A 15,445-nucleotide genomic window follows, 5' to 3' on the forward strand; every position below is an offset into this window, starting at 1 on the left:
CCATTTAAGCCTCTGCTTTGTCCTGGATGGTGTCAAGTATTCTCTCACACTCCCAACTTGCGCCTTGCAGATGGTAGACGAGCTTTGGGGGGAGACAGAAGATGAGTTACTCACTGCAAGATTCCCAGTCTGTGATCTGCAGTTGCGCCCATAGTCTGGTGTTCGCTCAACATGTGATACCAACATTAAGTTAGTGTAACTGCTGATGCAATTCAGTTTGTAGTTCTTTTCCTTCATTAAACTTCATCACGTAAAAAGAATTGTAAAAGTTGACTATAAACCAGTCCAGATGAGGAACACTATCCACTCAACTTTTCACACCGGGTAGGGTTGCAAATGCCAAAGCTCCCTATTATCCTGATGACAGATGCCATCTTAGAACAAGGACCGCAATAGCCAGAAGTAACTTTGTGAAGATGAAGGATGCATTAACATGAAGAAACCTCAAGCCTGTGTCAAATAAAAGACTCATAGCATTCCATTGTGCAACATTCTTTTCACTTTCCTATCTACCTGAGAAATCTGGACAATATGTATAGATTTGTGGAACAAAAAAGAGGGCTTTTCAACTCTGGATCTAAGATGTGTGCTAAAAATTCCACACACAGACCAGAAGAAAAATCAAGAGGTGTCGAACATGCAGGAAGAAAAAGAACTTTTAAAAAGTGACATCCTGAAAAGAAAATGTCAGTATTTGGGCCGTTTGTTCAGAGCTGAAAAGCCTCTTCTGGAGGGTAAAGGGCAGCTGAAAGAGGGATCAACCTTGATACATTTAGAGGATGGAAGTCGCAGAGCATTTGCAGCTGAGGTAGTGAATACATGAGGATGTGGCAAGCAGATTTCCCAACAAGATAATCTATAAGCAACAATTACCCTGGTTACAGATATAGAATGAACATTAGCAGTTTTTCAATGTAATCCCATGAGAGAAACAGGATGCAGAATACATTAATGTAAGAAATAACTGTAGACATTGATAACATTCATTTTTTAATCCCCTCTTGCTGATTAGTTTCTTGATGTATGTATCCTTTAATGACAGCCTTTCAGAATGCAGACTGGTACCGTGACGTTCAGTACAAACCTGGTGAATGGGAAAACAACAGAATTTAGTCAAAATGACAATCAGTAATTTGTCATGCAGTACTCCACTAAACAACCCTCCTAGTTACAAAACACAGGCTTTTGTGGTATAGTGACATCATCTTGGTCAGAAGCTCTGGGTTTGACTCCCACATCAGGATTTGTTGGCTAAAAAGGTGTCCAGATAATGTCAAAACCAGATGACTGTCAGCCTGTAATTTCTTCCAATCTGCATGAGGGCAGAAGCTAAGAGCAGGCATGTTCCTGGTCGGGTGTCCTGCAGAAGGCAATGTCAAATGACTACAGTGTTTTGTCCATAAGCTTGGATCAATCCAATGGATGTCCATATCCCAAACCTTAGAAATGAGGACAGAAGAAAGGACAGACACACACATGCAGTCACGTACTTGCATGCACACACACTTCTTAGCCCTAGTGAAAAGGTCAGCTAACTCACCACAAACTAGATGTGGACTTTCTAGAACTACACCGTATGATGTCATCCCTAAGAAAGCCCTCAATAAATATTTTATGAAAAAAAAATTGTCTTTAAATGCTCCCTCACCAATTCCCCTCACCAACAGCTTCCCAAACAAAATTCCTTCTTTTCCAAGAATAGGAACTCCTTGCTCAGAACAATTCCACATATGCCAGTTTCCCTCCAAAAGTGGCCTTTTGCTCCCAGAAGCCAAGAGGGTGAACTTTTGAGTAGGGGAGGGACATTGGCTTCTGGAAAATAAACATTCTGCAGCCATTACAGAGTACATGAGCTCCAATACCATTAAACCCTGAGTGTACGCTCTACATCCCTACTTTTACTGAACGTGTAAAAATAAAATGGGTATTAGGAGTAAGAACACAGTAGGCCAAGCTGCATCAGAGCAGCAAGAAGACTTCTTCAGAAATGGGGGAGGAGAAGGGGGTGTTCTGAAACAAATAAGGAGAGAGAGGGAGGCAGATAGAAGATGGATAGAGGAAAACATAGGTGGAGAGGAGACAGAAAGGTCAAAGAGGCGGGGATGGAGCCAGTAAAGGTGAGTGTAGGTGGGGAGTTAGGGAGGAGATAGGTCAGTCCAGGGAAGATGGACAGGTCAAGGGGGTGGAAAGAGTTACTAAGTAGGATAACCACTTCAACTCCAACTCCTCCTCCCATTCCTCAGACGACATGCCCGTCTTGGGCCTCCTGCAGTCCCACAACGATGCCACCTGAAGGTTGCAGGATCAGCACCTCATATTCTGCTTGGGAACTCTGCAGCCCAATGGTATCAATGTACTTCACAAGCTTCAAAATCTCCCCTCCCCCACCGCATCCCAAAACCAGCCCAGCTTGTCCCCGCCTCACTAACCTGCTCTTCCTCCCACCTCAAGCCCCACCCCCATCTCTTACTTAGTAACCTCTTCCCGCCCCCTTGACCTGTCTGCCCTCCTGACCTAACTCCCCACCAACACTCACCTTTACTGACCTATCCCCGCCTCTTTGACCTGTCTGTCTCCTCTCCATCTATCTTCTCTATTTATCTTCTATCCACCTCCCCCTCTCTCCTTATTTATTTCAGAACCCCCCCTTCCCCTCCCCCATTTCTGAAGAAGGGTCTAGGCCGGAAACATCAGCCTTCCTGCTCCTCTGATGCTGCTTGGCCTGCTGTGTTCATCCAGCTCTACACCTTGTTATCTCAGATTCTCCAGCATCTGCAGTTCCTACTATCTTGGGTAGTAGGAGTATTTGGTCAGGTTAGAGGGCTTGAGAAGACTATCTCCAAATATACTAATATTGCACTTTTCCATTTCACTCACAAATCATTCTTCTCCTTTCAATGGTGCCAAATCTGAGTCTGGTTTGTATCTTGTGCCCATGACCACTGGTATGTGGATGAGATTTATTGAATCTACAGTAAAACTTGCCAGGAAATAGTAGGAGTGGTAAATCACAATTGCTGGTTAGTGAGGAATTTAATTTTTCCATGCTTAAAACTCAAAATATTTTCATTTTAAGCAAATAAACAAAACGGAAGTTTTTTTCTAATGGCTACAGCAATGATTCCTAGAGACTGGGAACGTCATGGTTTCAATCACCTGTTCATCAAAAAGGAAGTCAAAGAATGAGCATAGAAATACAAAAACCAAAATTACTTACACTGTATGTGTAAAAACAGGGCTTCCCAAAGTGGAACTTGGGACCCAAATGAGTGTGTGGACATTCCGAACAATGCGAAGTTGTTCCTATGCTGCTAAACACAAATTTCACTTTGCTGCATGTATACATATAAACTGACACTTTAATCAACCCTGGTAAGCTTGGGCCCAAAGTACAAACTCAGTAAGGGTCACAAGTATTTCGGGTGGATGCATTGAAGATATGTGACTCTGGTACACTTATGAAGTTTAGGGGCAAGGGCAAATTTATCTGGACAGAGTAGAGATCTAGACTCGGCGTTGAACCAGTCCGATACCTGACGTGTCATGTTGACTCTTAGACCCAGAAGCGAGAACCTGACTCATCTCCCAGCATGAAAAGCCCTGCAGCTCAACTAAAGCACAATTCATCACTAACAAAGGAAAGGGAGTTATTCCACAAAATAGACTCACCATTCTCAAAAATGTCCATGGTTGGAACTGCCAGCTGAAGTGGGGGGTTTGAATCCTCGATGACTCTGAGCAGAGCAGATATTTCAGCCTCCAAGTGATTGACTGTTCGTTCTATATTCTGAAATAAATGAGAGAGAAGGACAGAGAGAAAAGAAGAAGCAAAACTCAATGATTATTCATCTTCTACTGGCAGGTATGATAAAAAAAAGTTTCATTTCACATTCTCAGGATCTGCCGAAGTACTTTGCAACCAATGCAATAGTTTTGAAATAAAGGAAACATGGCAGCCACTTCTTCCTTGATGATCTGATGTCTGTCCCATTGCCATTTCCCCGGATATTCAATCTTTTTTACCTTCCGTCCTGTGATAGATCATACCTTTAATTCCTTCCTCCCCTTTCATTGCCTAAAACCCGTAACTATTTTCTATTCTAACAAAAGTCCATCGAACTGCAGTTTTTATAAAATTCAGTCATGGGATGAGGACCTCGCTGGCCAGGCAGCATTTATTGCTTCTTCCCTAAATGTTAGTTCTAGTTCTTTCTCCACTGATGTGGTCTGACATCAAACATTGGCAAACAGGTTAGGCAATATCGGTGGGAAGAGAGAAGCAGAGTTCACATGTTAACAACCAGCATTACTACAAATTAAATTCTCTGCAATCACTCATTATAATGTATCCAGTGCATACTGCAACCTCGTGTTGCTGTACTTAAAATAGAGAATGGGTTTTGTTACCTTTTCTACAATATCCAACCGTTTGTGGAGAGTCTTGTTCTGTTCACACCAGTCTCTGGTATCCCTTTGGGGGTCTCCTCCTAGAACAAGCAGTGTTATTGAATCAAAACATTCTCCTCCCCTGTGCAACTTCTCTTTGACTCACTCTTTATGTCTCTTTCCAGAAGTTCAGTTAGCAAACAGCTGTATTAGATGTAACTAAAAAATGTGAAGGGTCATTCTTTTAAGTCAGTATTCCACAGTAGTGTAAGTGCTGGGCTGTATCATTGTTATTTATCATAAAATATTTCTTCAGGGACAAAAATAAATGTTTGGAAAAATATTTTGAATGAGAATGAAAATATCTCCAATTACATCTGCTGACAGATAGTACTTGTTACAGCAACAGAATTTGTCTGTGTCCTGTATTATTATTTAGCTAGCTTAACCAATAGGAATTAGCAAATTACCACATTAATACTATGGTAAATAGAAACTCATCCAGTTGAGGTAGTTTCCCAGTCCCACACTTCCATCAAGGATTCAAGTTCACATACAGTAAAACATCAAGGAATTGGCAGTGTACAGGAACAGGGGGATCTTGGGGTCCACATCCATAGATCCCTCAGAGTTGCACCCAAGTTGATAGGGTTGTTAAGAAGGCATATGGTGTGTTGGCTTTCATTGGCAGTGGAATTGAGTTTAAGAGCCGCATAGTTATGCTGCAGCTCTATAAATCCCTGGTTAGACCACACTTGGAATATTGTGTTCAGTTCTGGTCACCTCATTATGGGAAGAATGTGGACCCTTTAGAGAGAGTGCAAAAGAGATTTACCAGGATGTTCCCTGGACTGGAGGGCAGATCTTCTGAGGAAAGGTTGAGGGAGCTAGGGCTTTTCTCATTAGAATGAAGAAGGATGAGAGGTGACTTGATAGAGTTGTACAAGATGATGAGAGACATAGATAGAGTGGATAGTCAAAGTCTTTTTCCCAGGGTGGAAATGACTGTTATGAGGAGGCATAATTTTAAGATGACTGGTGGAAGGTATACGGGAGATGTCGGAGCAAAGTTCTTTACACAGAGAGTGGTGGCTACGCGGAATGTATTGTCAGTGGTGGTAATGGTGTCAGATACATTAGAGACATTTAAGCGACTTTTGGATAGGCACATGGAGGATAGTAAAATGTAGGGTATCCTGGGTAGTTTGATCTTAGAGTAGGATAATAGGTCGGCACAACATCGTGGACTGAAAGATCTGTACTGTGCTGGACTGTTCCATGTTCTATTAATACAAAATTTTCAATTAACAGGGACTACTTTTGCATTGCTGATGGGGAATTGTTTTAATAAGCCAGATAAAAATCAATCAATGCTTGGAGAAAAATACAGATTAATCAATGAAAAACAGCACAGATGTGTTAAAGGTTAAACATTAATTGTGTATTTCACTAACTTGATTTAATTGTTTGATAAAGTGACAGTGTGCTAATTAAGGTAGTTTGACAAATGTGCACCAGGACTTTTTCATAAGACACTGAATCAAGTACCACCTCACAAACCTGTTAACAAAATTGAAGTCTATGAGTTTAAAAGGACAGTAGCTACATAATTGGCTAAGGATCAGAAAGCAGATTAATGGAGAACAGTTGTTTTAACACTGCCCAAAGTTAGTATTAGGACCATTGCTCTTTTAGATATATATTGACAAAAGGAAAAAAATAGAATTGCATTTATGTAAAGCCTTTCAGGACCACAGAATGTTGCAAAGCACTTTAAAGGCACAAGTACTTTTTGAAATGCAAGCTAGGCAACACAGAGATCAATTTACACAGAGCAAGCTCTTACTATATGAAAATGATAAGATAATCTGTTTTGTGATGTTGACTACTGTATATGTATTGGTAAGGACACGGAATAACTTGCTTTCTCCTTCAAAATTTTATTTTTATTTGTGAGTAACACAGGCAAGGCCAGAATTTATAGTCTATCCCTGAGAGATTTTAAAATAGTATCGTGAGATCTTCTGCATCCACCTAAGAGATAGTTGGGACCTTGGTTTAATGTCTCATCCAAAGTGCTCCCCAAGTATTGGACCACAATGTCCTCCTTGATTTTTGTGCTCAAAATCATGAACGGGATTTGGACTTACAACATCAATGACTCAGAGGCAAAAGTGAGCTTCAACTATGCCAGAAAGGGCTGGAAAAGCTCAGCAGATCTGGCAGCATCTGTGGAGACAGAATTAGAGTTAATATTTTGAGTCCATCATGTTTCTTCTTTGGATCTTTGGGCTGTACACAAAACATTCACTCTGATCCATTCTCCACATATGTTGCTAGACCTACTCAGTTTCTAAAACTATTTGTTTTTATGTCAAACTTCCAGCATCCACAGCAATAGTTATGTTGCAGCTTCATGACTTTGGGTTGAGCTTACAGCACATCCTTTCAAAGTTTGCAGATGATGCAAAACTCATAAATGTAGTCGTGAAGAGCACAGTAACAGTTCACAGGTATTCATAGAATGGTGGTGGAATGGGCGGAAACATGGTAGATAAATGAAATGATTCATTTTTGGAATAAGAATGAGATGAAGCAATATAAACTATAAAGGGATGGAAGAACAGAGGGACATGGGAATGTCGAGTCTTTTAAGGTGGCAGGACATATTAAGAAGTCTGTTAAAAAGATTAATGAGCACATGTCTTTGTAAACAGACGAATGTAGTGCAAGAACAAGAAAGTTATGCTGAACCTTTACAAAATATTAGTTCGGCCCTAGTTGGAGTATTGTGGCTAATTCTGGGAACTACAATGCAAGAAAGTTGCCAAGGCTATTAGAGAAGCTGCAGAGGAACTTTGCTGGAAGAGTACCATGGATGAAAGTCTTCAAATATCTGGAGAAACTCGAATTATTCTCCTGAAGGTGGGGAAGGTTGAGAGGAGATTTGAAAGCACTGTTCAAAATCTTGAATGGTTTCTATAGATTAAATAAGGAGAAACGTTTTCCAGTGGCAGACGACACAGATTTATAGCAATTAGTAAAAAAAAAGTAAACAAGCAAAATATTTAATGTGCATCAAATTGTTGTGATTGGAGAGTGCATTATCTGAGATAAAGCAGATTTAATCATTATTTCCAAAAGGGCACCGCATAAACAATTGAAGAGGAAATACTTGCCAGCAGTGAGGAAGGAGCAGCAGAGTGGGACTACTTGGACAGTTCTCTCAAAGAGTTAACACAGGCAGAATTGGCTGAACGTTTTCTTTGTGATTATACAATCCTATTGTCCTATGATTGTATCATTGTCTTAACACTGGGAATTAGATGATTATTATTTAACATATTAAGTGGAATTGCATTATTTCTTGTGTTGTGAGACCTATGTTAATCATGGCTATACACGCAGCAATTTTCTTTGGTTATCCAGACAATATCTTAATGATGTGATAATGGGAACTGCAGATGCTGGAAAATCCAAGATAATGAAATGTGAGGCTGGATGAACACAGCAGGCCCAACAGCATCTCACAAGCACAAAAGCTGACATTTCGGGCCGAGACCCTTCATCAGAAAGGGGAATGGGGTGAGGGTTCTGGAATAAATAGGGAGAGAGGGGGAGGCAGACCGAAGATGGAGAGAAAAGAAGATAGGTGGAGAGGAGAGTATAGGTGGGGAGGTAGGGAGGAGATAGGTCAGTCCAGGGAAGACGGACAGGTCAAGGAGGTGGGATGAGGTTAGTAGGTAGGAGATGGAGGTGCGGCTTGGGGTGGGTGGAAAGGATGGGTGAGAGAAAGAACAGGTTAGGGAGGCAGAGACAGGTTGGACTGGTTTTGGGATGCAGTGGGTGGAGGGGAAGAGCTGGGCTGGTTGTGTGGTGCAGTGGGGGGAGGGGGCGAACTGGGCTGGTTTTGGGATGCGGTGGGGGAAGGGGAGATCTTGAAGCTGGTGAAGTCCACATTAATACCATTGGGCTGCAGGGTTCCCAAGCGGAATATGAGTTGCTGTTCCTGCAACCTTCGGGTGGCATCATTGTGGCACCTCCCAGTTGCAAACCATTTCCACTCCCCCTCTCATTCTTTAGATGACATGTCCATCATGGGCCTCCTGCAGTGCCACAATGATGCCACCCGAAGGTTGCAGGAACAGCAACTCATATTCCACTTGGGAACCCTGCAGCCCAATGGTATCAATGTGGACTTCACCAGCTTCAAGATCTCCCCTTCCCCCACTGCATCCCAAAACCTGCCCAGTTTGTCCCCTCCCCCCACTGCACCACACAACCAGCCCAGCTCTTCCCCTCCACCCACTGTATCCCAAAACCAGTCCAACCTGTCTCTGCCTCCCTAATCTGTTCTTTCTCTCACCCATCCCTTCCTCCCACCCCAAGCCGCACCTCCATCTCTTACCTACTAACCTCATCCCACCTCCTTGACCTGTCCGTCTTCCCTGGACTGACCTATCCCCTCCCTACCTCCCCACCTATACTCTCCTCTCCACCTATCTTTTCTCTCCATCTTCGGTTCGCCTCCCCCTCTCTCCCTATTTATTCCAGAACCCTCACCCCATCCCCCTCTCTGATGAAGGGTCTAGGCCCAAAACGTCAGCTTTTGTGCTCGTGAGATGCTGCTGGGCCTGCTGTGTTCATCCAGCCTCACATTTCAATATCTTAATGATAGCCTCTTTGTAGCAACGCCTGTAGACTAATAAAATTGCTGTATTCAATTTCTGAATTCTAATATCAGTGATAATAACCAGCAAAGACACCAAAAACATTTGGAATCCAGGAGATGCTGCACTGTAATAGTCCCTATAAAAATCAGCAACAAAATGATTTCTGAAGCTATACTTCTGGAATCTTCAGATTTAATTTTACAGCAAGTTTCAAATCCTTCCTCTTTCAGAGACTCCCCAGTCACTTAATGAGTAAGTTCGTTAGGTGAATGGTAGTGCACCAGATAAATTCCAACATAGATCCTTGCGAGGCAGAGCAACAATGTCTGATTATGCTTTTAAATGTAAATTAATTGGAGAAACAAAATGCGTATATTATCGTCAACAATGACCCTTTAAATTTTCAATTTGGACAGGTCAAGAAGGATCCTTGGCACAGTGCAGTGCACTGGTCTTAACACCAGAGGGCTCTTTCCACCACAGTAAACAAGAGCTCAGCCCAAACTTAAACTGAGATTAGGGTTTGCTATTGACACTTGTAGACCAGGGCGATTTCCTAAATAGAACTGAATAGCAAGAATGCTTGAAATACAAGCAATAGGACCATCGACAGACATTATCTTTATCACAAATTCAAAGTCTTTCCAAGTTATAAAAACCGAAAGAACTGAAATTGCTGGAAAGCACAGCACGTCTGACAGCATCTGTGGAGGGAAATCAGATCCAGTGACTCTTCCTCAGAACAGATGGTAACTAGGAAAATATTGGTTTTTATGCATAAGATAGGATAGGAGGAAGCGGTAAGGAGTAAACAATAGGTGAGGATATCTGGTTAGTTGGACCTGAAATGTTAACTCTGATTTCTCATTACAGACACACCAGACCTGCTGAACTTATTCAGCAACTTCTGTTTTTGTGTCTGTCCAAGTTATCTTAGGAGTTAAGCTGCACAATGCAACAAGGGCAATCAAAAAAAGTGTCCACCAGAAGCATATTTGCAAGTGGGCTGATTGTAGTGGTGAAACATAATAAGAAAAAAAAATAAAAATATGTTGTAATTGGGGATCTTCTAGAAATGACTATTATAATGTTTTAATAATTGGGGCATTTTAGTAGATGTGTAGTTAGGAAAAACAAGTTACAATGATGGAGTTATAATGATTAACCATTGTAATGAGGTAACGTTTAAAATGTTGCTGTGGTAAGGATGACGGGTTTCCATTTCTAAATGACATTATTGAACCAAACGGGTAAAATTATAACACTCAGCGTTGGTTAGGTATGGCTGCCATTAGTTTAGCTTTTTGATTTCATTTTGTTACTGAATTTAAACAGCATCACCTACTATGGTGGGATTTGAAACTATGCCCCACAGCATTAATCTAGACCACTGAGTTACTACTGCAGTGGTATTATCATAATACCATCGTCTCCTCACCAACCCCTCATTTCTGTTATCAAGATTCAGGACTCAAAATCTGACTTTGATTGGGCTGTCCTGGGATACGTTTGATATTTAGAATTCCCTGTTTCTCTTCCATCAGCACGTGTAGAGATTTGCTTGTCCTCTCCCATTAATCTGCCCTGATATGTACTGAGGACTGAGACTAGTGTCTCCCAGTCAACCTGGAGTAGTCAGAGGAACCAGGGACCATAGACACTCCATTCTGGGAGACAGTGAGCACTGAAACCACTGTTTCCCAGGGTAACTCCCTGAACATCGGACTGAAAAAATGAGAGCATATTTATCCTTGGGATACACTGAGTAACTGATGGGGAACACTGTCTCCCACAGGCAGCCATGAGGCACACTGTGAACTGAATTCACTATCTCTCATTGTCATCCCTTGATTCATTGAAAACTGAGAACATTGCTTTCCATACTCATCCATATTAAGGAACGGGGATGGGAGGAGGGAGGTGCACTTTCCCAACAGCTGGGACTCGGGTACAATGCCATATTCACCTCTGGGGTACGTAACTAAGCAACTCTGTGGTGCTTTTACCTCCCTCCGGTGTTGGGAAAACATTGAATCCTCCCGGAAGGGATTCTCTCTGACGATTTACTGCCCAGCCCCATCCCTTGCGCATTCCTTTAATACAAACTTTGATTTCTCCTGTTGCATGTTTTTTTAACCCATAATCCCTGTTCCAGTATTTTGAACTTTGCTTCTTCTTTCTCTCCTTACACTTTCCCGTTCTTTTGCCTTTAATACTTCCCTTCATTCTGAACCAAAAAGTTCCTACTGCTCCTCCAAAGATTTTAAATCAACAAAGAAAGAGTAAATACACCCTAAAGAAATGTAGAAAGCAAATACCATAGTGTGGCGAATGGTGGGGGGGGGGGGGAGGCTGCTTAGATAAATTAATGATCCCAAACTACAACAAACTGTTCGAAGAGCCGAGCAATTCACAAAATGATTCCAGTGACCGTCACCTACCGGTCGTGACCAGACCCAAGAGGAGCAAAGCTGCAGACAGAGTCCACACACCCCTCATGTCGTGGAGTAAATCCTTCTTTCTCCTTGTCCTCACGATCCTAGCCCCGAGACGATGAACCTGGCAGAGAAGGAGGGAGAGAGAACATTTGTGCTGGATATCCTCCAGGTTCCAGCCCCAAGCTGCGCCCTTCCGTTTGAATTGCTTACTGTGGTGATGTAAATCTTTTAACCACTCCTTTCCTAATAACAGTAATTGTCGCTACTCACATCTTTTAATGTTTTATTGCAGCAGTTCGGGAAACTATATTGCAAATAGTTTAAGTGAGTTTGATTTTTCTTTCTGCTGTAGCCTGGTGTGTGCCAAAAATTTTGTAGAGTCTCAAGGAGAAGGAGGGAATCTGTGTTTTGATTTCACTGTACAGGAGTGCTAAATGGCATTTCCCCTCGCAGGTGGATGTAAATGATTCCATTCGAAGAAATGAGATCCCTGTCGTGCCCTGGCCAATATTTGCCCCTCAACCAAAGTCTCAAAACAGCTTAAATCGTCATTATTAAGTTGCTGTTTGTGGGGTCCAGATTAGCACAAATTGACGGCGACATCACAACGGTACTATCCTGACCTGGAAGTATCGCCCTTCTCTGTCAGCATGAAGGATCTTGCAACTACACCCCAAGGCGTGCAGCAGTTCAGGGTGACTAACATCACCTTCTCAAGGGCAGTTAGAGAACATGCCTAGCCAGTGTTGCCCCCTCTCCTCTTCCGGTGAAAGAATCAAACAAAACTTCCAGCAGCACAAACAAAGCAATTGCTGGAAAAGCTCAACACTTCAAGCATCTGTGAAGAGAAATCAGAGTTAATGTTTCGGGTGCAGTGACCCTTAGAACGTTTTAAATACTTCCACCAGAGGTAGCTGCAGAGTGGCCACTTGATATTGGGGAATGCTGGTTGATTTTTAGTTTCCCTATCCTTGGAGTATAACTTGTATCCCTTTCATCTGTTATCGTTCCTGAGATACATACATGCCTTGGACAGTTGATGCATTGGTTTTAATTTTCCAAAAGTTGCTAGATTTAGGATAAGTTCCTTCAGAATGAAAAATAGCTAAGGTAACTCCTTTATTCAAGATGGGAGAGAGGCAGAAAGCAGGAAATTACAGACCAGTTCGCTTCTAATATTTTCCCTCTGATAGATGTCAATCTGTTATTTAAAAAGTTGTACCAGACAGGATCAGCATGGTTTTGTCAAAGGCAAATCATGTTTAACTACTTTATTGGAGTTCTTTGAGGAGGTAACTTGTGCCATACACAAACAGGAACCTGTGGATGTATTTGACTTTGATTCCCAGAAGGCATTTGATGAGGAGCGACATCAAAGGTTATTGCAGAAAATAAAAACTCATAGTGTTGCGGTAACATTGGCATGAATGGAAGATTGGTTGGCTAACAGGAAGTGGATATTAGGAATAAATGGGTCTTCTCAAGCTGGCAAGTTGTTACGAGTGGTGTGATTACGAATGTGAATTGTCGACTAATACCTGGAATGAGCAGATTGTTTTATGAGGAAAGGCTAGACAGGCTAGGCCCGGTAGCTCAGTGGTTAGCACTGCAGCCTCACAGCACCAGGGACCCAGGTTCGATTCCAGCCTCGGGCGACTGACTGTGTGGAGTTTGCACATTCTCCCCGTGTCTGCGTGGGTTTCCCCTGGGTGCGCCGGTTTCCTCCCACAGTCCAAAGATGTGCAGGGTAGGTGGATCGGCCATGCTAAATTGCCCATAGTGTTCAGGGGTGTGTGGGTTACAGGGGGATGGGTCTTGGTGGGATGCTCTAAGGGGCTGTGTGGACATGTTGGGCCGAAGGGCCTGTTTCCACACTGTAGGGAATCTAATCTAATCTATATCCACTGGAGCTTAGAAGAGTCTTTTTTAAATTCATTTGTGAGATGTGGGCGTCACTGGCTGGCCGGCGTTTATTGCCCATCCGTAGTTGCTTTTGAGAAAGTGATGAGCTGCCTTCTTTAACAGTTGCAGTCCACCTGCTGAGGGTAGACTCACAATACCATTAGGGAAGGAAGGCAGAGGAGACTTAATTGAAAACATATAAGATTCCTGGGAGGACTATACTGGGTAGGTGTGGAAAACATTTTTCCTCATGTGAGAGAATCAGGGGTTATAGTTTAAAAATAAGGGGTCGCCATTTAAAACAGCAATGAGGCAAAAAAAAATTCTCTCAGAGAGTTATGAGTCTTTTGAATTCCCATCTTGAAAAGACAGTATTTTCTTTTGGCACAGATATTTTTATGGCACAGTTCAATCGATTTTTGATTAACAAGGATGTGAAAGATTATCAGGGTATGCAGGAATGTAGAGTTGAGGTTAAAATCAGATCAACCATAATCTTGTGAAGGGCAGAGCAGACTTAAAAAGCCTCTTAATCCTTGTTCAGATGTTCATGCATTACCCTTCAAAAGTACTAAATAGGCTGCAAACACTCAGGATGTCCTAACGTCATGAAAGCATTATATAAATACAACTCATTCAACCAGAACTAAACATTCAGGTTAATTCTGAATCATATGAATTAGAATCAGAAGTAGGCCATTCAATAAGATCATGGCTGATATGTTTGTGTTCCAAATTCCACATTCCATCTATCCCTAATAACCTTTGATTCTCTTAAAAATGCCTTAAAATTTTCAATGACCCTGCTTCTGTTGCCTTCTGGGGCAGAGAGTTTCAAACTCTCTAAAAGAACAAAAATATCCACTATCTATGTCCCAAAATAGCAACGGTGTCCCCAAGTTTTGGACTCACCCAGAGAATAAACATTTTTTCCACATCAACCTTATCAAGACTATTCAGGATCTTATAAACAGCAGCCTCATTACCCCTTACAATTTCAGCCTGCACAATCCTTTCCGATATGACAACATGCTCATTTCAGGTATCAATTTGTAATCCTGTTCTGAACCACTTCCAAATTCAGACACAGTGTGATCACACCAATGCCCTGTACAATTGAAACATACCATCATAAGTTTTATGTTCAATTCCGCTCACAATAAAGGATTGCATTCCGTTAACCTTCTTAATCAGTTACTGTAACTACATATAACTTTTAATGACTCGTACTAGTTCCCTTCAATCTCTGTACAATTCAGAATCCTGTAGTCATTTTCTGTTTAAATAGTACTGCACTTTTTAAACTTTCCTGTGAAAATGAACAACTATCTAACCTATCATTCTGTCATCTGCAAATTTAGCTACAAACCTTTGTGATTCCCTCATCTGAATCATTGATATAAAAAGTTGAGATCCTAGCACCTGTGGAACTCCACTCGTCAGATCCTGCCATTCTGAAAAAGACCTATTTTTTGCACAGTGTCTGTTCTTTGCCAATTAGGAAATCTCCTGTCCATACTATCATGTTACTCCCTCCACCATAAGTTCCTGCTGAGCACAGTAACCTTTCATGTGGTATCTTGTGAAATAATTTCTGGAAATCCAAGTATGGAATATCAGTGAATTTCCCTCTATGCACAGGGCTTGTCAACCCTTTAAAAAATTCCAATAAATTGGGTAAAGACAATTTCCTATTTTCAGTGAAGTGATCTGGCCAACCACAACTCTGAAGAAAAAAATTCCAAACATTCACTCGCCTCTAGAAGAAGAAATTTCTTTGTATCTCAGTTTTAAATGATTGTCCTTTTATTCTGCAGCTATGTCCCTTCGTCAAGATTACTCCAACTAATGCAAATCTCTTCTCAACATCTTAGTACTATTTGGCTAGTGATTATAAACCAAGTTTATCTCTTCAATCAGTCTTCTGATTTACACCTGTTACCGGGTTTGTTTTTATAGTCTCTATAGTCAAGCCTGAAACAAAATTTTTATTAATTACATGCACCATTTCCTTATTATCTAATATTAACCTCCCATTCTCGCCTG

General features: G+C 41.7%; 1 protein-coding gene across 2 annotated transcripts in view; it reads right to left on the reverse strand.

Moving 5' to 3' along the window:
- Positions 1-977: 977 nt before the first annotated feature.
- The window catches only part of LOC132206360 (placenta-specific protein 9-like), a 60,600-nt gene continuing 46,132 nt past the window's right edge, over positions 978-15,445 (reverse strand). For both annotated transcript variants that reach the window (XM_059640260.1, XM_059640259.1), the window contains exons 2-5: positions 11,501-11,618; positions 4,408-4,487; positions 3,670-3,787; positions 978-1,084 (exon numbers count right to left, since the gene is read on the reverse strand). In XM_059640260.1, coding sequence (XP_059496243.1) covers positions 1,074-1,084; positions 3,670-3,787; positions 4,408-4,487; positions 11,501-11,558 — 267 coding nt within the window. In that variant the 5' untranslated portion in view covers positions 11,559-11,618 and the 3' untranslated portion in view covers positions 978-1,073. The remainder of the gene's footprint in view (positions 1,085-3,669; positions 3,788-4,407; positions 4,488-11,500; positions 11,619-15,445) is intronic.

The sequence above is a fragment of the Stegostoma tigrinum genome, chromosome 37, assembly GCF_030684315.1.
Source record: "Stegostoma tigrinum isolate sSteTig4 chromosome 37, sSteTig4.hap1, whole genome shotgun sequence".
Taxonomy (NCBI): Eukaryota; Metazoa; Chordata; class Chondrichthyes; order Orectolobiformes; family Stegostomatidae; genus Stegostoma; species Stegostoma tigrinum.